We start from the raw sequence: 26,622 nt of genomic DNA, 5'->3' as shown, positions 1-26,622 counted from the left end.
GATTCCTTGATGCCCCTTACCCATTTAGCCCATCCCCCCTCCCACAACCCCTCCAGTAACTCTCTGTTTGTTCTCCATATTTAAGAGTCTCTTCTGTTTTGTCCCCCTCCCTGTTTTTATATTATTTTTTCTTCCCTTCCCTTGTGTTCATCTGTTCTGTGTCTTAAAGTCCTCATATGAGTGAAGTCATATGATTTTTGTCTTTCTCTGACTAATTTCACTTAGCATAATACCCTCCAGTTCCATCCACATAGTTGCAAATGGCAAGATTTCATTCTTTTTGATTGCCGAGTAATACTCTGTTGTATATATACACCACATCTTCTTTATCCATTCATCCATCGTTGGACATTTGGGTTCTTTCCATACTTTGGCTATTGTCGATAATGCAGCTATGACTTCTGAAGCATCACCCCCTTACTGATCTTTCTTTTGAGCAGTCATGGCTAGAATTGATTCACTTTGCTCTTTGAGGCTTATACCAGGCAAACTTGTAAAGCAGAATGTTTTTCATGATTTCTAGTCTTCGCAATTTTTTCACTTTTTTTTTTTAACCTAAGTTGCTTCCTTAGCTTTTCTCCCACAAGGTAAACTGCACTGTCCACAGATCCTGTCCTTAGGAACTACCCCCAAAATGTGTTAATTCTGTGAAGTATAAAATGTCTAAGAAGGACACTTACAATTTAACTGGAATCTAGAGAGAATTTTAAGAATGAGTCAATATAGAAAATAGTTCTAGGGTAGAGAGGGCTAATTAATATGGCTATTAATATTAATAATTAATATCCATATAATCATAACAGCTAGGCAATACAGTCACCTTTATGTTTTTCCTAGCTCATCTCTGAATATTTATCTTCATTAGTAGCCTACCTTTAGTCTTTCAACTCTTAATATTAGGCCCTCACTGATATTCTTGATCTTAACTACACCTACTATTCTTTTAAAAGTCTAGCATAGTATCTGACACAGAATAGGCACTTAAATGGCAGCTGTTTATTTGTAATAGAATATTGAAGAATAGGATGTTGTCTCTACTGTATAGTTGAAGGCACACATAAAACAAAGGCAATCAATTATTAGACAATATGTACGTAAACTGGTATAAATTGTAAATCCCATATTCATTCAGAGGATAATATCATTCAGAGAAGGCTGAAACAGTTAAATTGTTTTAGCAAAATTGGAACTTAGATTTAGCCTTGGATAATTACAAAGGGAAGAAGATCCTATCTTAGGAAGGGAAGAGATGCATGTAAGTATCTGGTTCAGGAAGAGAATGGTGTATTTTTGTGCAGTAAGTGAATTGGATGCCCTGAACAAAGCTAAGTGTTAATGTTGAAATGTAGTGGAATTCAGATTTCAAATTATTATGGAAGTTCTTGAAATTCAGAAAGAGGTGTTTAGACTTGAAATAATAGAATGTCATATTTAAAGAAGGGGACTGGCTTTATGTAAGTAGTGCTTGAGGAAGGTTCATCAGAGAAGGAAGAAGAGGCAAGAGTGTTGCACCCAGGGTGACCATAGTAGAAAGGCCCTGGGGAAGGAAAAGAAGGAATGAAGACAAGACACATGGTGAGGGTGTCTGTGTGTGTGCCAGAGAACCCCCGCATGTTTCATACAGAGTTACTAGTCAGGTAATGCCCAGATAAAAATTGACAGAGTGGGATGAAGGTTGAATTTGTGAAATGCAGACATCACTGAGAGAATTGCAGTTGTCTTACTGAGATAATCCTGCTGTTGTGACTTCACTGTTGTATAGAAGACATCCAGCTGCTTGATTTTCCTTACGTGGGAGACAGAGTAGGTAAAAACAAAAGCCAAGGGAAGGTCAATATAATGGTAAGCTGTGTAGATGGCAATTTTTTGTATTTCAGAGGGTTCCTTCACTATTAAGATCTACCCTTCAATGTTGAAATGTTTGCGAATTAATGCTCCAAATGTACATTTGTAACAAGTCACAGAAGCAGCTAAAATAGCAAATGCCTCAAAACATTTTAAAAATTACTCAAATAGCTATCACCTTTATAAATGTCCATGGCATATTTATATAATAAAATTAATAGCTCAGGATGAGAGAAGAGCTTAGGGAATAAAATTTATGAAGAAAAAGAACATTTTTCTTTGACTTTATATATAAGACATAGATTTAGTTTAATTTAGATGTGCTATCAAAAATAAATGGAAATACTATGTTATTTTCAACCTCTTCTTTTCTTTCGAGAGAGAGGGTGCAAGTGAGCAAGGGGTAGAGAGAGAGGGAGAGAAGTGGGACTCATGCTCACCCAAAGTGAGGCTCGAGCTCACCCACAGCAGGCCTCCAGCTCACCAGAAGCGGGACTCAGCTCATCTAATGCAGGGCTCAAACTCACAAACCGTGATTTCATGACCTAAGGCAAAGTCAGATGCTTAACTGACTGAGCCACCCACGCATCTCTGGATGAAAATCACAAGTAGCAACTCCCTGGGTCTAAATATCTTTAATGAAACCTGGAAAGCATTATATACATTATTCAGATCATATCTAAGTTATATGACTATGTTGCTGTCCTAAAATATCTTCTGAAAATATATAATTAAAAAAATTTTTTTAATCTTTATTTTGGGAGAGAGCGTGTGAGCAGGGGAGGAGCAGAGAGAGAGGGAGACAAGAATCGGAAGCAGGCTCCAGGCTCCGAGCTGTCAGCACAGAGCCGGATGTGGGGCTCGAACTCATGAACTGTGAGATCATAACCTGAGCCGAAGTCGGATGCTTAAAGAACTGAGCCATCCAGGTGCCCCATATTCTGAAAATATTTTTAAAATATATGCAGGCCAACTGGCTTTACCTGTTTAAAGGACACATTTATAAAAATATACATTATCAGCGATAGATAAAAGTACCTCTGTTTATGATAGTATGATAAATAGAACAATCTCAAATATGTGTTTGAAGTATTTGGACTTTGGAAATTTGGTTTTAATTTAAAAAGCAAAGTTACCATTTTCTGCAGTGTTTGTTTATCTTTCTTATCTTAAATCAGAGCCAGCTAACCCAGTGATATCAAGTTGCCTTCTTCAAAACAGCATAACCTATTGACCCTTTGCGATTAGACATGGAAAATTTGACAAAGATCATGTCTTTATGGGATATGCAAAAATAATTTTCACCCACTTCTCAAATGTATTTATTTTTAGGGCAGTTCTTTAAGAGCTGCATAATATAGGTGAACAGAAATGTAAAAAGATCTCAAAAGTATATTTAAAATTATTTTTCAGTTTATTTATTTATTTTGAGAGCACAGGTAGGGGAAGGGCAGAGAAAGGGGAAGAGTCTCAAGCAGACACTGTGCTGTCAGCATAGAGCCCTGTGCGGGGCTTGAACTCGCAAAACTGGGATCATGATCTGAGCAGAGAAATCAGTCACATGTTCAACTGATTGAGCCACCCAGGTGCCCCTCAAAAGTATATTTTAAAATATGTTCTGCACTATAGCATAGTGGAAAAACATTGTACTAGAGGTTAACATACCTAGTTTCTGGCTCTTTGGTATTAACCAGGTAAATACCTCAGGCAGATGATTTCAGTTCTCTGATCTTAATTTCCTAATCTATAAAATAAGAGGGATGGACTAAATATATTCTAAATTCCCCTTCAAAAATACTATGACTCTGTAAAACTCTTGATGATAATAGTATTGATAGCTACAATTTGTTGAGGATTTGTAATATACTAGGAACTATGGTTAAGTACTTTGCATATCATTTTATTGAATCATAGATTTATTCAATTAACTAATGTTTATTCATTGTATACTATGTGCCAAATCCTGTGCTTGGTGCTGGTGCACAGTAGTGAATAAAACAGAGTGGGATCCTATTTTTATGCACCTCTTCTGTAAAGTATCTTTATTCTTCCCATTTTACAAATAAGAAACAGAAAATTTAATTTGTCCATTTATTTAAGGTCAAATGACTGACATTTTCCCAAGGCTCCATGGAAATAATGAGTATAACAGTTTATAGAAAATCTAATAAATTGTGTCTCATGAGATTGGTTTTGCTTAAATTCATATAATGGCCATGAGTCACAGAACAAGGATGTTAGATGTGCTAATTTCACACAGATCTCAAATAAATTAGAAATAAAATCTCCTCATGATTAAAATGTATGACTCCTAGATATTCAAGGTGATTGGAAAGAAATACACAAAATTCATTGAGTCTAGTGGAAGATTACCAGGTAAAAGAAGTAGCAGACTGGACTTGGCATATGTCAAAAATGGTAGAACAATATCCAGTGGTTAGGTTGCTAAAGAGGATAGTTCAACATTGCTCTGAAAGTAGGATGTGTGAAAATTGCTGTGAAAATGGTGCCAAGATGCATAAAGTAAACATCAAAGCATTTGGAGGATACTTAGCAGTCATGCATTATTTAACTAGGGCACTCCCAAAATCATGCTCAAAGTGGATGGTACTGGTTTCAAAGCTTCTCTCAGTTTCACTCTGAGCTCCTAATTCCCTGTGTCTTCCCACTCACCACAAAAGTTATTTGACTCTTTATGTGCATATCGTCTCTTCTCTCTTCACTAACCAATTAATCGTATATATGTATTTTTTAAAAAATAGTTTAAAAATACATACCAACTTTATTTCTTCCCTCCACTCTTCCACACTTAAGATCATATAAAATCTCTTACATGTATATTCAATTTATGTTTTTTGATAGCTTAATATTTCATTACATAAGTAGAGACTTCTACTTCAGAAGTAGCGACCAGGAACTGTGCCCCTGGATTTTCAAACATCTATTAATAGATACTTTTTTTCTTTTCTAGGCTATTGTGGTGACTGATGGAGAGCGTATTCTTGGCTTGGGAGACCTTGGCTGTAATGGAATGGGCATCCCTGTGGGCAAGCTGGCACTGTATACAGCCTGTGGAGGGATGAATCCTCAAGAATGTCTGCCTGTTATTCTGGATGTGGGAACAGAAAATGAGGTAAACAATTTAAGTCTATAAGACAGCTGAATACCTTAAAATATAGCACCAATTCTTGCGTTTTGAGCTTTTTTCAAGAACTTCATGAAATTCATTCTTTTCTGTCTAGTTCTCCCTCCCTCCTCAAACTCTTCCCCTAAGTCTTATAAGAAAATTATTCTCTTTTCCCTTTTTCTTCCCCTTCTCTATAACAAGATTAATCCTTTACTAGCTCTTTAGTGTTTAGTATCCTTTGATGAACATTCACACCACTATTCTACAGAGTATATGTTTTATAAACTTTAGGAGATCATAGTTACTTTTTAAAATTATTGATTCCGTACTATGCAGGAACTAATCCCAAAGGATTTACTAAATTTAATCAGTGTGAAATGTAGTTTTAAAAGTCTGTTTAAACCTGTAGTAGATGATTTGGAATTTAGTGTTTCTCATTCCTGGATCAGTATTTTAGAATCTTAAAGTTGTATATCAGTACATATTTTTGTTCATCCTTTGTTGCTAATAGTTAGATTCATTTATAGTGATACATACTAGAAATTAAAGGTAGAATATGTACAGTTTTTATAGTTGTTTTCTTCCCTTCTAAAGCAATTGACCCGTTAGTAATATATTATATTAGCTTGAACAGTTTTTATATTCATTAATAGAGAAAGTTATAATTTTTAGCTTCCTATATATGTGAATGTTCATTTAACCTTTATAAAGGAAATATTTTTGTTTTAAGTTTTATTTATTTATTTTGAGAGAGAGAGAAAGAGAGAGAGCACAGCAGGAGAAGGGCAGAAAGAGAGAGGGAGAGAGAGAATCCCAAGCAGGCTCTGTGCTGTCAGTGTGGGAGATTGCCCAAAGCTGACTTTCAGGCTTGATAGTTCACTAAAAGGACTCAGATCTCACTGAAAGCTATTATAGTCACAATATAATGTATTATAGAGACAGGATATAGATTAAAATCAGTGAAAGGAAGAGATGCATAAGACAGAGTCTCAGGGTTCCAAATGTGAAGATGCTATTTTCCTTTCTGTGGAGTCAGGACAAGTTACCCTGTGGTATTAATGTGTGAGATTGATATGTAACCCCCACTGTTCAGAGTTTTTATTTGGGCTCTATTACCTAGACATGATTGATTGATTGATTGCCCCTGTGAACTCGGGCACCTGTTTGACCAATTACATTTGGACCAAAGTCGCCCACCCCAAGTCACATGGTAATTTTTTCTGGTGTGGTCAGTCTCCACCTTGTGACAGTTAGTTGGGGCTCCTAGGCTGTTAAGTAAAATGGTCAGGCTCTATCCAAAATGGTTGAATGCTTGTGAATCATGTCACAGATTTATGTAAACAATAGACAAAAATATAAGAGACAAACACACAAAAGGAAAAATAGGTCTAAATTTTAATGTTAAATTAAGTAGAATTCAGTTTTAAACTCATATATGATTATGGATTTGATCATTCAAACTTTTAAGGAAATGTAGCTCCTGTACTCTATAAAATGTTCCAGAGTATATTAAAATTCATAGCTTCACATTTCATTTTGAAAAGAACATAACCTTGATATCCAAACCTGGTAAAAAAGAAAAATAGCACATAACAAGAAACTGATAATTTGGCTCATGTTTACCCATGTTTCTACCTTTCCCACTTTCTAGGTGTGTACTCTTGAAAAAGTTACTGAACTCTTCGGTGCTTCAGTTTCCTTTGTAAAATGAGTACCTGCTTATAGAGTTACCACAATTTAATACTCTTAGAGTGTTTATGATTGTGATTAACATTTTGTAAGTACTTATTAAATGTTAGTTTTATGAATATAGATGCAGGAACAAAAATCTTTCATAAAATACTGGCAAACTGAATCCTGCAGAATACTTTTAATGTCAAAAATTATTCAAACTATTAGCAACATCATAATCCATGGTGCTATATTAGAGGAATTCCTTTAAAGTTATCAAGACACTTGTTATCACTGTTCTCTTTGATTATTCAGAAAGTACTAGCCTTTGCAATAAGACAAGAAAAACAAAGGTGATAGTTTCCTGGAAAAGACACAGTTTTCATTATTTATAGGTAATATGTTTATTCATGAAAACCAAGAAAATCAAGTAAAAATTATCATGACCAAATTAGAGCCCTCAGTAAAGTGATTTCTTGTAAAATAAATATTTTCTTTTAATGTTTGTTTATTTTTGAGACAGAGAGAGACAGAGTATGAGCGTGGGAGGGGCAGAGGGAGAGGGAGACACAGAATCCAAAGCAGGCTACAGGCTCCAAGCTGGCAGCACAGAGCCCAATGCGAGGCTTGAACTCATGGACCATGAGATCATGACCTGAGCCAAAGTCAGACGCTTGACCGACTGAGCCACCCAGGCGCCCCATGCTTATAAAATAAATGTTAAAACTCAACAGCTTTTCTAAGTATTTGTAATAACTAATCAACAAAAATTGTTCCATTTGCAATAGCAACAATGTTTATTCTGCTAATGTTATATGGTATTCAAAATTTTAAGCAAAGAAATAGTGATATTTGATTTGGTTCATCAGAGGAATGATTTTTTTAAGTATACATCTGTCTTCTTTTTTTCCAAAAACTAATAGAGGTATGTTTTATTTATTAAGCAGAATATATTTTGTTTTTTAGTTAACTTTTTCATAATTTTATTCACTTTTGGGACACGTATCAACTGTATTTTGTTAACAATAAAGCACTTATATATCAGGAAGAATAGAAGCCATTTAGATTCTAGATTAACTTTTCTGTTGCTTAAAATAGATAGAAATGCTCCAACACATGATTTTATTTTTCTGTTAGCTATTGGAGTTCAAAATCTGTTAGTAACATTCTAACTTATGAGCAATATAACCTGAATTTTTATGTTTATAGCTCTTAATTAATATATATTGGAGAATAGTGAAATATTTAGATTGAGATGAGTTGCTAACTCTTAATGTTGTTATTTAATTCATTCTGACCCTTTTTTCTTTTTCTTTTTACTGCTGCTTTACTGAGAAGACAAAATTCACTACGATATGACAGTGTAAAATATAATGGAGTTTTTATGTTGCTGCTTTATGTTCCACTTTCACATGTGGAAAATTGTTTGCTGTGAAAATATTCCTGTGATAAAGACTTTTTGTTTTTCCCTGTGGTAAAAGCTTTTAATCTTCTGTCTTTTGTGAATCTCTGTCCAGTTTGGCACCTCATGGTAAAAATACACAAACAATTGATAAAATAACTTACTTCCTTATCCAGAATAATGTAGGAAAGTTTGAGAACTAGATCCGTTTTTATAAATTATAAATGTTTTCATCTTTTATTATAAATGCCTATATTGAGTAGTAGTGAAAACAGGAAAGAAATTAGGAGCCCATTGATAAGACATTCTTCACTTGGTATAAATCATACTCACCTGACTTCTTAAATCTCTGCAGCTTTCACCTAAAGAAGGTTTAAAGATCAAGGACAGTAATGGAGTGCCTGGCTGGTTCAGTTGGGAGAGCATGTGACTCTTGATCTCGAGGTTATAAGTTCAAGCCCCATGTTGGATGTAGAGTATTACTTAAAAATAGAATCTTAAAAAAAAAAAGAACAAAGACACTGAAACTGAGCCATAAAAGTGCTTGGCTAAAAAATACTCTTTTTCTTTAGGTTAATAAAGCAAAGCATTCATTTAGTCAGGATATATGTATGTCTGTCTTATTTTTCATCCGTTACTTTATAGATCACATTTTACTTATGTTCCTTGTGAAACAGTTGCTGTATACAATTTACTTCAAGTAAATTTTCTTCAGTTGTCTTTTAACAGCATCCCATATTCAGTTTCTTTTTAAATCATTATTGCAAAATCTTTTCGTAGTAATCATGTTTATTATTTGTCTATTTTTCTTATATAAGTGACCAATATCAAAGTTTGCTGTTTGACTAAAGATGTGAGTAGATGTTCCTTGTGTCCCCTACATGCTGATCTAGGTTTTATTAGGTCTTGAAGACTGCTTCATGTATTACGTGGTGTGTTTTCTAGGGCTGCCAAAATAGTACTACAAACTGGGTGGTTAACTAGTAGAAATCTATTTTCTCAGGGTACTGAAAGCTAGAAATCCAAGATCAAGGTGTTGACAGGGTTAATTTCTTCTAAGGTCTCTCTTCTTGGCTTTTCTTCCTCTGGTTTTTCTCCAGTGTCTTCACGTGGTCTTTCCTCTGTGTGCATCTGTGTTCTAATATTTTCTTATAAGAACACTAGTTATATTGGATTATGACCCACCCTAATGACCTCATTTAACTTAATTACCTCTTTAAAAGACTCCATTTCCAAATATATTCTGAGGTGTTGGGAGTTAGGACTTCATATGATTTTGGTGAGGACACAATTTGGCCCATAACATTTGGTCACTCTTAAAGAGGGCATGGGCACTTGTTTTTTGCATAGTTATTCTTTATTTATGAAATCATTGCTCTAGGTCTCAGATTTCTGATTCAGGTTTTATGTTTCATTTGCCCTTCGGTTCATATTTACAGTGTATCTAGATCTAGAATCCTTACTGGAACTTGAACTCACAAAGTCAAAGCCTTCTTGCATTCAGAAAATTCCCCCTTGTCTTCCAGAAACTGCTCTTCATATTTGGCATGAACCAGCTATGATGGAGAGAAACTGAAGAAAAACCTTACAAACCTTATGTCATATATAGCTGCCATGTATCTTTTAGCCCTTGCACAGAAACTAGTGTTGGCGCTAAAATGTGGTTTTAATGTGTTAGTTTTCTATTGCTACCATAAAAAGTTATTACAAACTTAATGCCTTAAACAACACAAATATATTACATTATAGTTCTATAGGTCAAAAGTCTGCCACAAATCTCAAAAGGCTAAAATCATTAAAGGTGTCTACAGGGCTGTTTCATATCCTGTCTTTTCCAGCTTCTAAATACTGCCTCCATTCCTTGGTTCATGGTACTCTTTTTCCATTTTCAAGCTAGCAATGTAGTGTCTTTCTGGCTTTACTTCCATTGTCACATCTCTTTCTCTGACTACAGCCAGGAAAGATTTTTCAATTTTCAAGACTCACCCTTAATCACATCTCCAGTCCTTTTTGCTGCATAAGGTAACATGTTTACTGTTCTAAGAATAGGGGAACTCATTATTCTGCCTACCATTGGGTCCCAGATAGAATGTCATTTGTCCCTCCACCCTCCTTCATTTCTGTCTTCTTCCTTTCATATTATGGGATTGCTTGTCACTTCAGACAAGTAATCCTGCACTGGAATGAACACTAATCATTACAGTAAAGCCAGAGGAAAGAAGATCACTCAGTTTCCAGGCTTTCGGTTTGTAGTGTCACATGCTTACTTTTTGTGGTCTCTTTTTATCTCATCCTCTCTAAATTAGATGATAATGGATGGTATCAAGAATTTCTTTATTTTTTGAGATACTAAACCAATGCCTTGGAAATGAAATGAGGTCTCTTCAGTTTGGTTTATATGCACTAAAACTATCAGGAAGTTCTTGAAGTTTGTGATCTATTTAGGAATACCCATTATATAAACTAAAATAGGACAAAATATTTACCTGAGACAGAAACCTTTGGGGAAGTAGAATACTTTTATTTTAACTTAATAATATAAATTTGAAATTGGTGGTTCTCAATATATGTTCCATGAAGCAACTACTTCAGAACTACCAGGGGTGCATGTTAAGAATGCAAAATCCTGGGGTGCCTGGGTGGCTCAGTTGGTTGAGCATCTGACTTCCGCTCAGGTCACGGTCTCATGGTCCGTGGGTTTGAGCCCTGTGTTGGGCTCTGTGCTGATAGCTTGGAGCCTGGAGCCTGCTTCGGATTCTGTGTCTCCCTCTCTCTCACTGCCCTCCCCTGTTCACTCTGTCTCTCTCTCTCAAAAATAAATAAAACATTAAAAAAAAAAAAGAATGCAGAATCCTGGGCCCTGCTTCAGATTTACTGAATCACAGTCAGATTTTAATCACTTTTACTTCTACCACTTTTTAAAATTTGTGCCAGCTCATATGCATGCTGACATTTAAAGTATTGCTTTTATGCAATATTTAAAATTTTATGTCTCAGACTCTTGACTGAATGTTGGCAGTTGGTTTGCTTAATTGTACTGATCATATGAGCCAGCAAAATAGCTAAAATTATATACTATTTACAGAACCTGATTTTTTCATTTGAAAATGAGTAAATAACAACAAAGAAAATGATTATCTGTATATTATAAATAAAACTTAAAAACAAATGCTAAAGTGGGGAGTGTTCATACCATTACAGATAAATATTGATAATATTCTGAATATTTAGAGAACACTTTGAAGTCAGTAAGAAAATGTCAAATGTGAAATGTAAAAATTGCCTAGGGACATATGGGCATAGATAATTTACAAATGAAGAAATAAATATGATCAATAAACTTATAAAAAACATTTAACAGTATTCGAAGAAAAATACAAATGAATGCTACTTGACAACATTTTATATATGCAAATATATGTATTTTTATATATTTAATATTTGTGTATTATATTTATTATATATTTATATGTATATTATATACACACACACACACACACACACATATTTATGGAAAGATAATACTTTTACTTGAAGCTGCAACAAAATAGATATACAGACAGTTCCTGACTTATGATGGTTTGGCTTAGGATTTTTGGATTTCACATTGGTACCAAAGCTATATGCATTCAGTACAAACCATACTTCACATTGTGAATTTTGATCTTTTCCCAGGCCAATGGTATGTGGTATGATCTTCTGTCTCTCTTGTGATGCTGGGCAGAGGCAGCCATCTGCAGCTCCCAGTAAGCCACACGGTCACGAGGTTAAACAGCCAATACGCTTACATTCTGTACCCAGACAGCCATTCTGTTCTTCAGTGGAGTATTCAAGAAATTAAATGAGATATACAGCACATTATTATAAAATAGGCTTTTTGTAGATAATTGTGCCCAAGTGTAGACTAATATAAGTGTTCTGAGCACATTTAAGGGAGGCCAGACTAAGATATGCTTTTCATAGTTTAGGTGTATTAAATGCATTTTCAAGATATTTTCAATTTATGATGGGTTTATTGGGATGTAAGTCTATCATAAGAAAGATCTGTACTTATGTGTCATTGGGTGGAGATGTTAATTTGTTCATCCTTTCTAGGAGGCCAGAATTTGAATACAGATCACAAGTTTTTAAAGTGTTCATCTAATGACCTGAAAACTCCTCATGATATATTCTATGTGAAAAGGGGTTATAAAACAGTCTATGATATTGTCATACATTTGGAGAGATAATATTCTACATGCATAAAGAAAAGGACCTAGAAGAATATGCATCAAGATGCTAGTAGTCAGTAGAGATTATTGGTATTCTTTGTTTCTAATTTTACTTTTCAGTGTTCTCAAATTTTCTTATAGGCAAACATTGCCTTTGTAATGAAAAAAGAGTCCTTAAAATATTAAGAAACTTTTTTTCTGACTACCAGATTTTTGTAATTTGTTGGAAAAAATCTGAATACAGAATATTTAGGGTGTTCACAGGATAAAAATCATTAAATTTAGGATATGTCCACAGATACAGGATGCCTGGCAACCCTAAACACACAGTAACGTCTATTTAGGAATGAAAAATAAATTATTTTTTTGATTCTTAAGAAAATATTTTTTAATTCTCCATCTCCATATTGGAAAGGCAGGAATGTGAGAGAGCAGAACAAGGTGAAAGTTGATAATGATTTCTGTTAGCATTAAATACATGAATACTTTGAATAAAAATTTCCAACTTTCCAGAAATGGGATATTGTTAATGAGTAATTAGCTTCACCAGTGTATTCCCTCCTTCTCTCCTTTTTGGAACTCTCTTTTATCTCCATATGTTTTGTCTTTTACTGTTTTTCCCCTACTCTTTTTCCTTTTTTCATGCTTATAAGTCGTTAATGACACCACATGTATTGTATGTGACATCTCTTGCTAAAGAAAGTCTAACCTTTTTTAAGTGCTTGCTTAATATCAAGTCTTTGATTTATTCTCCATCAAAGATGTATTAAATGTTTACTCATGGCCATAAGAAGTTTTTAATACAATGAATTAATATCACTTGTATGCCAAGCTAGTTGGTCTATGGAGCCATTATCAAAATTGGGTAATCTTGTTAAATTGTTTTGTGTAGATACTAATTTTTTTGGTCAGAAAGCTCTCCATGAATGCACTCAAGCCTTAATTATCATGACATTTTTTAAAAATAGTAACTTTTGACAAGGACATTATGACTGTAAGAATTTTATAACTTCCTGGTTTAATTCAGAAGCTTTATCTTGTTTATAAATCTTCATAATTGACCCTTCATTGTAGTCGGACTTCTTTATGATATATACTTTAATTATTAGCATGGGAAAGAATGAGAGAAAAGAGAAGAGGGGACGTGTAACATCTTTTCTCAATTGTGTTCTTTTTCTAATTCACATTTTCGAAGTCCAAATATATTCCACACATGGAGAAGGTATTTTAATTCTGGCAGCCATTAGTAGCTCATTGGCACTTCAACCTCAGCTTTTAAGAAGCCTGCCAGTAGATTGTTTAAAGTTTTCAGGCCTCACAAAACAGCTGGGCTTTACAATAGCACTGTTTTAGATTTTACATTTCATCTGAAATACATTTATATGATTAAATATGTTAACTTCCACCTAGTTGGAAAGCCTTAACTCATTGTTGTGTAGTACATTATAAGTAGGATGACCACATAATCTATTGGCCAAACCCACTGAAAGAGGATGCTGTTAATAACTATACTAGGATAATAGGTATGAACTGGGCTGTAATTTCTGTTGACTTTTAGCAAATCCCAACTCAGATGATTCAGATGGTTAACCTTTTAACATCACAACACCTGCAAAAACATATCATTTATCCATAATAAACCACATCCAAATTTAGTGACTTCTAACAATTACTACTTTATTAATGTTATTGATTCACTGGGATTGGTAGGAAGGCCAGGATGCTTATCACAGCCTTTTTCCATCTAGATTCTCATCCTTCACAAATTGTTTACATTCTACATGTAAAATATGCACATCTCCATCCTAGGTTCCCAGAAGTTTCATCCCACAACAACAGCAGGCCCAAAGTTCAGGATCCTGTCATCTAAGTCAGGTCTAGATGCAAATGAAGCTTCTTGTGTTTTATTCCTTGGTGTGGCTGCTCTTAGCTATTCAGTGGTGAGGCAGGAACAGAATAACCATAATCAACACTTCGATTCAAAATGGGAGGAATAAGAATCATATTACTCTCAGTGGCTCGTGGCAATTTTGAATTGCCACTGGACACATGTTGCCAGGCTGCCTACCTAGGGGGAGGGCATATTTTTTGAAGGGGGCCTAGTTGTGTTTCCTAAGAGTGGTTCTGTAGTTCATTGTTCTTTTAGGCTTTTGGATCTGAGTCTGAGCTCTTGGCGTTGTCCTTTGAGCTATCCCTCCTTTTCCATAAGAAATGGGCATGTTGCAGTTGAATAGCTTTCTCTGTCCGCTCTCTGCCTGTGGAAAGTTGGGGGCCCAGAGAAGTGTTTTCATTTTGGAGTGTCTCTGTTCCAAATCGTCCAAATAGTACCGTACCCTAAAAAATTTTTTGAAGACTTTTTATATGAGACTGTCTACTTCATTAGATAAAGAAAGGACTTACTCATAATTATTTTCAAAACAGACCTTCTCCTGACATTGGCTGCCATATCAGAATGCTGCAGAACCAGTTCTTTTTATCTAGTCAAGATGGTCTGTTAGGCTCCAATTTAAATCAGAGTTTCCCACAAAAGGTGTGCTAACTACACAGTTGAATCTTTGACTGCAGGCCTTATTTTACTTTGGAAATCTTTCACAAGCAAGTCTTGTGTCCTCTGTATTCTCTTTAAATTTTGCTCACAAGCTAAACATTTCCTTATTTATCTCATCTCTGTTTTGACTTTATCATACAGCTAAGAGAAGCCAATTTACACATTCAGCATTCTGCCCGGGTATCTCTTTAGCCAGATTCACAAGTTCTTTAGGTACATCGTCTGTGTTTCAGGTTACAGAAGATGACAGTTTTTCCATTGTTTCACTATAACATGGCATAGAATGCAGTTTTCTTTCTAGTCCACAAAAGCAGTTTGTCTTTTTAAATTTGTTTCAGCAATATTTTGTAGTTTCTAGTGTATTGGGCTTACACACATTCTCTGAAATATATCCCTGTGAATTTTATGTTTTGGAATACTATTGTAAATGAGGCTATATATTTTATTTCATTTTCAACTGTTCATTCCTAGTATATAGAGATAGAGTTGATTTGTGTATGTTGATCTTAGATCTGTGTTAAATTCACATATTTTTTTTCTAGTGGGTTATTTTGTGTGTATAGATTTCTAAGTATTTTCCATGTACGTGATCATGTGTATACAAATAAAAACAGTTTACTTTTTTCTTTCCAGCCTATATTCTTATGTTTTCTTTTTCTTGCCTTATTGTAATGGCTTGGGTCTCCAGTATAGTGTTGAATAGTGATAGTAGATATCTTTGCTTATTTCCAGTCTTAGGGGAATAGCGTCCAATCTTTCACTGTTAAATATATTATTAGCTGTGGTTTTTCCGCAGATGCCCTCTATTAGGTTGAGGAAGTTCCTACCTTACTATTCCTACTTTACTGAGAGCTTTTGTTATGTATGCATTTTATACATTGAAAAAATTGATCTCATAAAAAACACTATTACTTATACCAAAACTTGAACAGAGTAAACTTGAGCTTTGTAAAGTTTAAAAGTTTAAGAAAACTTTAGCTAAGGGTAAAAATTTATTTTTAATATCAGCCAGTTAATATATTAAAACTGTAACTAAAATGCTTGTTGAAGATTTTACTTTCAAAAACAAAATAAATCTAAGAAAAGAATTGGTATCTTTCCATTTCCTAAACTAATGTAATACTTCAAAATTCAATATTATTTTTCTGTATGATAAACTTTGCCTGTAAAATCTGAATTGAAGTCTTCTAATTAGCACTACTGAGAGATTTTAATTCCTTTTATCATCCCCAAAATAAGGCAGAATGTTTTAATGTCTAGTAATTACTTTTCTTATTTGACATATGAATACTGTAGATATGTAATACTAATAAAATATAATACTCTGTAGGTGAATTCTGGCTCAGTATGGAAAGATTTTATTTCCATTTCTATCCTCATTATGTAGATGAGGAAACTGAAGCGCAGAAAGAATGAATGATATACCTATCATTATTTCTATATCTATGGTAACTTTTTTTCTTTAATAGGATTTACTTAAAGATCCGTTGTACATTGGGCTACGGCAGAGAAGAGTGAGAGGTCCTGAATATGATGACTTTTTGGATGAATTCATGGAGGCAGTTTCTTCCAAGTACGTATCATCTTTATTTATCTTTATTTGAATTGAATTTCAAAAATTTAAAGATAACCTAACATAATAAACTACACAAGTATCCAAGTTTGGTGTAGTGTGTTTAGTAATTAGAAGGGATTTGTTTGAAATGCGGGCGCACACACACACACATACACTGTCATGGTTATTAGTGACTAAATGATAAAGTCATGTATCTGTCTCAAAAAAGATTGTCTCTGGGGGAGCCTGGGTGGCTCAGTGGGTTAAGTGTCCCACTTCAACTCAGGTCATGATCTCGAGGTTGGCGAGTTTGAGCCCCGCGTTGGGCTTTGTGCTGACAGCTCAGAGCCTGGAGCCTGCTTTGGATTCTGTGTCTCCATTTCTCTCTGCCCCTCCCCTGCTTACACTCTGTCTTTCTCTCTCAAAAATAAACAAACATTAAAAAAAAATTAAAAAAACTGTTGTCTCTGTTGCTATTCCTGAAGATACTTTTACAAAAATCTTTAGATCTTGTGGTTATTGAAATACATGATTATGGTGAAGGAGGCAGTAGTCAGTGACCAAATTACCTGAGCAAGACTTTCTGTGATTATTGGCAGTCTGTACTTCATTTCTGGCTGCTGATAAAATGTGATCTTTAGTCATCTTTGTGGGTGTATCTGACCCTTTTGTGGTAGGAGAAGCAGAGGAAGTGGGGAGCAAATGTGAGTTAGTATAAGCCACAAGTCCAGAATGGTGTTTAAGAAACAGGACATCCAATCACAGTTCATGAGTCTCTGATTAAATCTACAGTATATGATTAAAGTGCACTACTGTATTTCACCTAGTTTCAATAGCACTAGATTGTGGGCCAAGTACTACTATAAAGTTTTCCATTTTTTTTTCTTTCAACAAAGAAATTTCCACCATAATTTAGTAATGTATTCTGCGATAGTTTTGTCACACTAATGGACAGTCATCCCATTTGCTACTACCACAAAAACCAAGTACTATTTTAAAACATATACGTTGCCTTGGTTTTTCATAGAAATAAACTCATCATTAGAATGAGCTGTAACTAGAGACATACTTCTGGGGTTTTTTTTAGTGTAAGGTTTAATTTTAAGAAGTTGTATGCAGCAGCAGAAAGTGCTTTCATCAGCTTGCACAATATTTAGAATATATTCAGTCTCCTATTGCCCAAAGTTTCAAGGAAGAGTATATTTGCCAGTTAGCATGAGCTACTTTTTAAACACACATGCCTGATTTATTTATTGTTGTTATTAACTTACTTGGTTAAGCTGTACTTATTCATAGAAATAGTTGGAAAACTGTACAGTTTAAGCTCAAGATTGCATGGTACAGTTAATTCCAGTTAGATACTTAAGGGAACACTGATTTCTGCCAATCCCCCCCACCTCACCCAATACTATGTTGTATTTTTTTCTAGTAGTTTAATTTCTAGTAGTTTCTCATATATAATGTAATGTTTTGAAATTACCTGTAACTTTTTAGGTAGCAACACTAATCAGGAGATTATGTTAGGGGTGCCCAGCTAGCTCAGTTGGTGAAGCATGCAACTCTTGATCTCAGGGATTGTGAGTTTGAGCCCCAGTTGGGTGTAGAGATTACTTAAAAATAAAATTCTTTTTAAAAAACCCCAGAGGAGCACCTGGGTGACTCAGTTGGTTAAGCGTCTGACTTCGGCTCAGGTCATGATCTTACAGTTTGTGGGTTTGAGCCTTGCGTTGGGCTTTGTGCTGGAGCCTGCTTTGGATTCTGTGTCTCCCTCTCTCTCTCTGCCCCTCCCACACTCATGCTCTGTCTCCATCTCTCTCTCAAAAAATGCACTAACATTAAAAAAAAACAAACAAACCAAAAACAGTATGTAGGGAACACTGTGCCACTATAAAAGAAGAGGAAAATGCCGTTCTTAGCATAATTGTTTTTATTGTCTATTTGAGTAAGTAGATTCTATCTTTATATACACGACTTCAATATACTTACAAAGAAACTGTTACACAAGTTTATGAACATAGTTTGTATGTCTTATATACTTAATATACTTACATACTTAAATGCTGATGAAATAAAATAGAAATAATTCTATTAGAATCAGTGAGAAGCTTTCTGGAGAAAATGAGATATGAGCTAATTTTGAATGCTCTGTGTCAATATAGAGTCAGAAAAGCTTTTTTTAAAAAACAGTGAATTGAAGGATTACCTAAGATCTTTGATAAGGATATAGAGATTGATGAAAAGTCAATAATTTTAAATGCAGAGAGCACCTGTATATCAGGAATTATGATATATATATATAATTATAATTATATATATATATCAGGATTTTTCAAAAATATTTCTAGCATGTTGCTGCTTTGGTAAAAGTTTTCTAGAAGAGACACCAATTAAATTGGGAAATGGTTCTGAAGATAAGCCCAAGATTATTTAAAAAGAACATGTAACTTAAATTCAAAAAGAACATGTAACATGTAACTGTTGCAAATTGAGTTACTCAGGAACCAGGTTCCGAGATGGAGTTCATTAAGGAGTACCTTTGAAGTGAACCCCTTTGCAAGGGAGGGGACAGAAATAGGAGTGGATAAGAGGAGAAGTTGAGCTGCAGTGTGGAACCACCAACAGCTTTGGATAACTTCATTGGAATCATCCTTGTATTCCAGTTAGATACTTAAGGGAACACTGATTTCTGCCAATCCCCCCTACCTCACCCAATACTATGTTGTATTTTTTACTTATTACATTCTCAGGGTTGTGTGGGTCAGTTTCAAATTCTTCCTCTTGACTTTCTTCACAATTATAGCTCTTTACCTCCTAGGCCAAGGACTTGATATGAGTGTTATGGCACTTACTAAGTTAGTCTGTTCTGATTATGCATTTGGGGACTGAGGAAATCAGTCTGTAGTCCTAATGGATAGACCCATTATGAGCTAGACTTTGGTCAGGGCTCCATTTATTACTGGCTTCCATATGCCTCTACTCTAATGAGGAGGTTGACATTATATAGATGCTTTAGGTCTTCTGATATCACTGTCAACTTTGTGCCCTTGAAATGTTTGGGTATTCCCTGTCTCCAGAGCACAGTTACTGAATAAAGGGCTATAGGTTCCATTGGAGAAGGATTAAGGGAATTATTACCCTGTATTCTTGCCATGGTGTTGGAAGACCTTTCCCTCTGGATTTTTTTAAAGTTTATTTATTTATTTTGAGAGAGCGAGAGAGAGAGAGAGAGAGAGAGAGAATCCCAAGCAGGCTCCACACTGTGAGCATGGAGCTCACCATGGGCCTCCCATCTCATGAGACACGAGAACGTGACCTGATCCCAAATCACGAGTCAGATGCTTAACGGACTGAGCCACCCAGGCACCATCCACCCCCCACCCACCAGGCCTCTAGATGGTTTTGAGTTAAAAAATTAGGTCAGGTTTGGAAACTGAGTGAGAGATTGTGACTTCACTGGGGCAGTTTCCCTCAGATTTGTTCATTCATCTATTATTTATTTTGATTGTACGTATTGAGTAGTAGCCTTGTCAGCTGTTTTGCCTCTAGAGATGCTGTATTTTTAAACTATCTCTCTGTGGGTCAGCCCCTCACTAACCCCAGCCTTGCCACTCTAATGATAATTATGTCCACCTAGCTTCTCATGGCTTCTGACCCTTAGCTGGTCCTATCATCCCCATTGCTATCATTGACCCTAATTCTTTTAACAGCCTTTCCTTCTGTCAGTTCTGGCCTTTAGAAAAGAACCACCACAAAACTTACTCATGTGGATATCTTCTCATTGGCATATTCCTTATTGCTTTGTGTATGGTGTGTTTTCTGGACCTTCAAGTGGAACATAGTAATTTGATGGGTTTTCTGGTCTTACTTAGCACATGCATTCTAGAATTACTCTCAGGCACTCATGATCCCCCTTTTGCCATCTGCCACAGCATTCCTGGCATTTCAACAATATTTAATATGAGCCTTTACCTTCTCTGTTTCCAGGAACCATCCTAGTAGTGAATTGATACCATCTCCTGAGATTCTTACTGGTTGTAAATCTTGCATCTCAGGATGGTGCCTTCAAATTGATAAACTCTTATCTAATACTTAAATTCCAGCCCCTTTAAGCAGAATTTAATCTCATATGTACTCTTCTGACTAATATAAAGTAGTTAGATCTTGCAGTTCCTTTGTGGAATATCCCCTTTCTTCCTTTGCTAGGCCTAGTATGTCTTAGGTGGGTTATATTGTGACATAACCCTGGTTATAGGCCCAAGGGTCTGGAGAGGAGGTGAAGGTGGATGGAGGTTAGGAAGGCACATGTTGTCTTAGGAGGGGGAAGCTTCTGTGTACGTGATTCCCAAGAAGGAAAGGGCAGACCATTTTTGTGGCTTCAGAATGTTTTAGGGAATCTGGAAATTCAAGATTTTGGGAGGCATCAAACCAGACATCTCATCTCATGTGTCAGGATCCAATCAGGAACCTGACTTAGCAGATCTGCCTTGTTAAAGTTTTGGAGTGTTTGACCACTCTGATGATTAATGCCTTATTCCTGGTGATTAACTTTCTCTGCTCAGGAGCTGTAGGATCTGAGAGCATTTTTGTATCTATTAGAGAGGTCCTCTGGCTTTTACATTACATTACTCAGTACCATGTCACAGCATTCAGTATAATGACATTTAGATAAAGATAAAAATTAAGCAGAAAAAAAATTTCAAGGTAGCTGTAATTAAGGCATATCTTAGAATCTGTTCAATAGACTATTTCTGATATTCTGTTATCAAGTCATATGACAGACAAATGCTGGCTCCTGCAAAATATTTTTGGTTTAGAAAAATTGGCTACTGGGGGCACCTGGGTGGCTCAGTCGATTAAATGTCTGATTTTGGCTCAGGTCATGATCTCACTTTTTGTGAGTTTGAGCCCCCACATCAAGCTCTGTTCTGGCAGCTTGGAGCCTGGAGCCTGCTTCAGATTCTGTGTCTCCTTCTTTCTCGACCCCTCCCCTGTCTCTCTCTCTCTCTCAAAAATAAATAAACATAAAAAAATTAAAAAGAAAAAGAAAGAGGGGCGCCTGGGTGGTTCAGTCAGTTGAGCATACGACTTCGGCTCAGGTCGTGATCTCACAGTTTGTGAGTTCGCGCCTCACATCAGGCTCTGTGCTGACAGCTTGGAGCCTGGATCCTGCTTCGGATTCTGTGTCTCCCCATCTCTCTGCTCCTAACCCACTTGCATTCTGTCTCTGTCTCTCTCAAAAATAAATAGATATTAATTTTTTTTGTAATAAATAGAAAAGAAAAGAAAAGAAAAGAAAAGAAAAGAAAAGAAAAGAAAAGAAAAATTGGCTTTTGGAGCAAGCCATTGAATTCCCCCAACTACCTGTGCCCTAACAGGAGCTAGATCTCTGTGGTAAAAGTGTCTTGTCAAACTACCTAGTTTTTCTTCCTTATTGTTTTGATTCATTTTTCATTTGTTGAAAGTCAGGCACTGTGTTTGGTGCTGGGGATACAGGGATGAATAAAACAAAAATAATCCCTGTCTTTCATATAGCTTATTCTTTACTAGAGGATACAGATAATAAACAAGTAAACCAGCAAATAATCAGATGAAACAATGAAATCGTAATAAATGTAACAAAGGAAACAATTGCTGTCTAAGAATAATAGGTGACTTAATTTATGTAAATCAGATGAATGTTATAGATGTAGTTATCTCTTTTTGAGCATAGATTTTACTTTTATTATGTTTACTTTATTAATAAATACAGGTAATTTCTGTTACGAAGTCTATTGCTAAAGTCGTGATACTCTTTCAGTTATACTTTTGTTGAAAATTAGCGTGAGCTTTTTGATTACAGTTAGGTAAATTAATAAACAACAGAAAAACTGAATTCAGAAGTACTGATAAATTAGTCTGGATTAATTAGCCTGGATGTTAATTAGCATCTCCAGGTCTGTTTTCCTGGTACTTGCCTTTTCAACAGTTTCATCAATTGGGCCTAGTAATTCTACATCTGAGAGTATAGTTAAGAAAATAATACCAAATAAAGAATGAATTTGATGCCCAAATATATTCGCTGAGCATTTCCATTATATGATTTTCTTCCCTTTGTTTCCAGCACACTCTCTTTGGCTTCCTTCTACCTCAGTGATGGCCCCTACACACTTTGCTTGTCTTGTTTATTCTCATCTCCCTAACCTCTATACTTTAGTGTGCTTCAGGGTTGGAGCTTAAAACTCTTCTCTTTACTATTATCCTCACTTCCTTGGTGACCTCATGTAGTCATTCATCTTTTTGGCAAGAGGGAGTTTTTTTCATGTTTGTTAAAAATTGTTATTGAAATATAGTGACATACAATGTTATATTGGCTTCATTTTTTAAAGTAATTTTTAATTTTAATTCCAGTATCGTTAACATACAGTGTTCTATTAGTTTCAGGGGCACAATATCGTGGTTCAACAATTCTATACATTACTCAGTACTCATGTGATAAGTGTGCCCTGCATCCCCATCACGTATTTCGCCCATCCCCCTACCTCCCCTCTGGTAACCACCTGTTTGTTCTCCATAGTTGAGGGTCTGTTTCTTGGTTTCTCTCTCTCTTTTTATTCCCTGTGCTCATTTGTTTTGTTTCTTAAATTCCACATGAATGAAATCGTATGGTATTTGTCTTTCTCTGATTTATTTTACTGAACATAATAATCTCTAGCTCCATCCATATGGTTGCAAATGGCAAGAATTAATTCTTTTTTATGACTGAATAACATTCTGTTTTGTATACATATGCCACATCTTCTTTATCCATTTGTCACTTGGTGGACACTTGAGCTGCTTCCATAGTTCGTCTGTTGCAAATAATGCTGCAATACATATAGGGGTGCATATGTACTTTCAAACTAGTGTTTTTGTATTTTTGGGGTAAATAGGCAGTAGTATGATTACTGGATCATAAGGTAGTTCTATTTTTAACTTATTTCACTTTCAGGTGTACTATAGAGTGATGCAACAATTCTATACATCACACTGTTCTTACCACGGTAAGGGTAGTTACCATCTGTCACCATATGTTATCATAATATTGACTATATTTCCAAATGCTGTACTTTTCATCCCTGTGATTTATTTATTGTACAACCGGAAGTTTGTAACTCTTAATCTCCTTTACCTATTTCACCTATCTCCTACCCCTCTCTCGTCTGGCAACCACCAGTTTGTTCTCTATATTTGTGAGCTCTTTTTGTTGTTGTTGTTTTGTTATTTTGGTTGTTTGTTCAATTTTTAAAAATTGAAGTATAGTTGACACACAAAGTTACATTAGTTTCAAGTGTACAACATAGTGATTCAACAACTCTACAAATTATGCTACACTTACTGCCAGTGTAGTTACCATCTGTCACCATACACTATTAAAATACCATCAACTGTATTGCTTTTATCTTTTATCTCTGTGACTTATTCATTCCATAACTGGAAGCCTGTACCTCTCATTCTCCTTGCGTCATTTTACCCATCTGTCTTGCCTCTTCCCTCTGGCAGCCACCAATTTGTTCGCTGTATGTATGGGTTTCTTTCTGCCTTTTTTGTGTGTTTTGTTTTTCAGGTTTCACATGTAAGTGAAATCAAATGGTATTTGTCTTTCTCTGACTTATTTCACTTAGCCTAATACTCTTTAGGTCCATCCATGTTCTCACAAATGGCAAGATATTTTTTTTTATGGTTGAGTAATATTTCATTGTGTACATACACCACATATTCTTTATCCATTCATCTATTGATGGACACATGGGTTGCTTCCATATCTTGAGTATTATATGTATAACGCTTCATATTTACATATTGTGTACAAATATGTAAATATGTAAATAATTGCATATTTATTGTAAATAAGGATGCATATATCTTTTAGAATTAGTGTTTTTTGTTTTCCTTGGATAAATAGCCAATAGTGGAACTACTGGATCATATGACATTTTTGTTTTTAAGTTTTTGAGGAACCTCCATAGTCTTTTTCACAGTGATTACACCCATTTACATTCCCACCAGCAATGCATGAGGCTTCCCTTTTCTCTACATCCTTGCCAACGCTTGTCACTTCTTGTGTACAAGTATACCAGGAAGAAGTCTTGTATTTCAAAGAATTCCTTCTTCTCATGTAATTTAATTTTAGGAAATACTGTATTAAGGTTCTTATAATCCTTGCATATTGTCAAGTATATATTAAAATCACCAAATGTATGCATTCCTTACATATTTATATTTGTTTTTCTGTTTATACTTTTCATAGTAGTATTTTTTTTAATTATGGTATAATTGGTATATAACATGTAAGTTTCGGGTATACAGCATTAATATGACATTTGTATACACTACAAAGCGATCACAACCAAAAGTCTGGTTATTGTCTGTCACCAACAGATAACCCTCTTTAAAACCATTTTGCCCACTCCAACTCCCTTTCTTCCTGCTAACCATCAATCTGTGCTCTATGAGGGTTTTTTTTTTTTTATTTTTTGTCTGTTTCTCTTTTTTAGATTCCACACATCAGTGAAATCAGTGTTTGTCTTTCTAACTTTGACTTACTTTACTTTGCAAATTCCCACAAGGTCCATCCATTTTGTCACAAATGGCAAGATTTTAATTTTTTATGACTAAGTAGTATTCCATTGTGTGTGTGTGTGTGTGTGTGTGTGTGTGTGTGTATCTTATCCTCTATCTATTCATCTATCAATGGACACTTCAGGCCAATTCCATACATTAGCTACTGTAAATAATGCCTCAGTGAACATAGGGATGAATATACCTTTTCATATAAGTGTTTTCATATTCTTTAGATCAATATGCAAAAGTGGAATAGCTGGATCATATGCTGAATGTATTCTTAAATTTTTGAGAAATCTATACTCTTTTGCATAGTTCTGCAGCAGTTTAAATTCCCTTTTTTCCACATCCTCTCCAAGACTTGTTATTTCTTCTCTTTTTGATGATAGTCATTCTAACGGGTATGAGGTAATATATAATTGAGGTTTTGATTTGCATTTCCCAAATGAGTAGTGGCTTTTGAACATGTTTTCATGTGTCTTTTTGCCATCTTTATGTCTTCTTTGGAAAAATGTCTGTTCAGATCTGCCCATTTTTTAATTAGGTTGTTTGATTTTTTTTTATTGTTGACTGAATTCTTTGTATATTTTGGATACTAATCTCTTATCAGATTTATGATTTGCAGATATCTTCTCTCATTCAATAGGTTCACTTTTTGTTTTTATGATGGCTCTTTTCACTGTACAGAAGCGTTTTAGTTTGATATAGTCCTAATTGTTTATTTTGGCTTTTGTTTCCCTTGCCTTTGGAGTCAGATCCAGAAATAGATTGCTAAGACCATTGTCAAGGAGTTTACCATCTATGTTTTCTTCTAGGAATTTTATGATTTCAGGTCTTACAGTCAAGTATATTCCATTTTAATTTTTATGTACAGTGTAATATAATGTTCTGGTTTCATTCTTTGTTTTTTGTTTGTTTTTTTCTTTTTTTTTTTTTTTGCATGTGGCTGTCCAGTCTTCCCAGCACCACTTATTGAAGAGACTATCCTTTATTTTATGTTCTTGGTTCCTTTGCCATAAATTAATTGTCTGTATATGTGTGCATTTATTTCTTGGCTCTCAATTCCGTTCTGTTGATCTGTATGTCAGTTTTTATGCAAATACTACATTGTAGTGTAGTTTGAATTCAGGGAGTGTGATACCTCCAGCATTGTTATTATTTCTCAAGACTGGCTATTTGCAATTTCTTTTGGTTCTCTACAAATTTTAGAATTATTTGTTTTAGTTCTATGACAGATGCCATTGGAATTTTCATTTTCATAGGGATTGCACTGAATCTGTAAATTGCTTTGGGTATTATGGACATTTTAACAATATTATTTATTCCCGTTCATGAGCATGGAGTATCTTTCCATTTATTTCTGTCTTTTTTAGTTTCTTTCATCAATGTCTTACAGCCTCCAATGTACAGGTCTTTTGTTTCTGTGGTTAAATTTATTACTAGATATTTTTGGATGCATTTTTTTAATGTTTATTTTTAAGAGAGAGAGAGAGAGAGAGACAGAGTATGAGTGGGAGAGGGGCAGAGAGGGAGACACAGAATTCGAAGCAGGCTTCAGGCTCTGAGCTGTCAGCACAGAGCCTGATGCGGGGCTTGAACCCACGAACCGTGAGATCTTGACCTGAGCCAAAGTTGACGCTTAACCGACTGAGCCACCCAGGCACCCCTTGGATGCACTGTTAA

At 35.1% G+C, this 26,622-nt stretch overlaps 1 protein-coding gene across 1 annotated transcript in view; it reads left to right on the top strand.

The window, feature by feature from the left end:
* Positions 1–26,622, top strand: part of ME1 (malic enzyme 1) — a 192,226-nt gene that overhangs the window by 76,737 nt on the left and 88,867 nt on the right. The window contains exons 5-6 of the mRNA XM_049653949.1: positions 4,817–4,978; positions 16,274–16,377. Coding sequence (XP_049509906.1) covers positions 4,817–4,978; positions 16,274–16,377 — 266 coding nt within the window. The remainder of the gene's footprint in view (positions 1–4,816; positions 4,979–16,273; positions 16,378–26,622) is intronic.

The sequence above is a fragment of the Panthera uncia genome, assembly GCF_023721935.1.
Source record: "Panthera uncia isolate 11264 chromosome B2 unlocalized genomic scaffold, Puncia_PCG_1.0 HiC_scaffold_24, whole genome shotgun sequence".
In the NCBI taxonomy this organism is placed as follows: domain Eukaryota; kingdom Metazoa; phylum Chordata; class Mammalia; order Carnivora; family Felidae; genus Panthera; species Panthera uncia.
The sequence above is the reverse complement of the archived record's forward strand: the minus strand, read 5'-3'. Positions and strand labels throughout refer to the sequence as shown.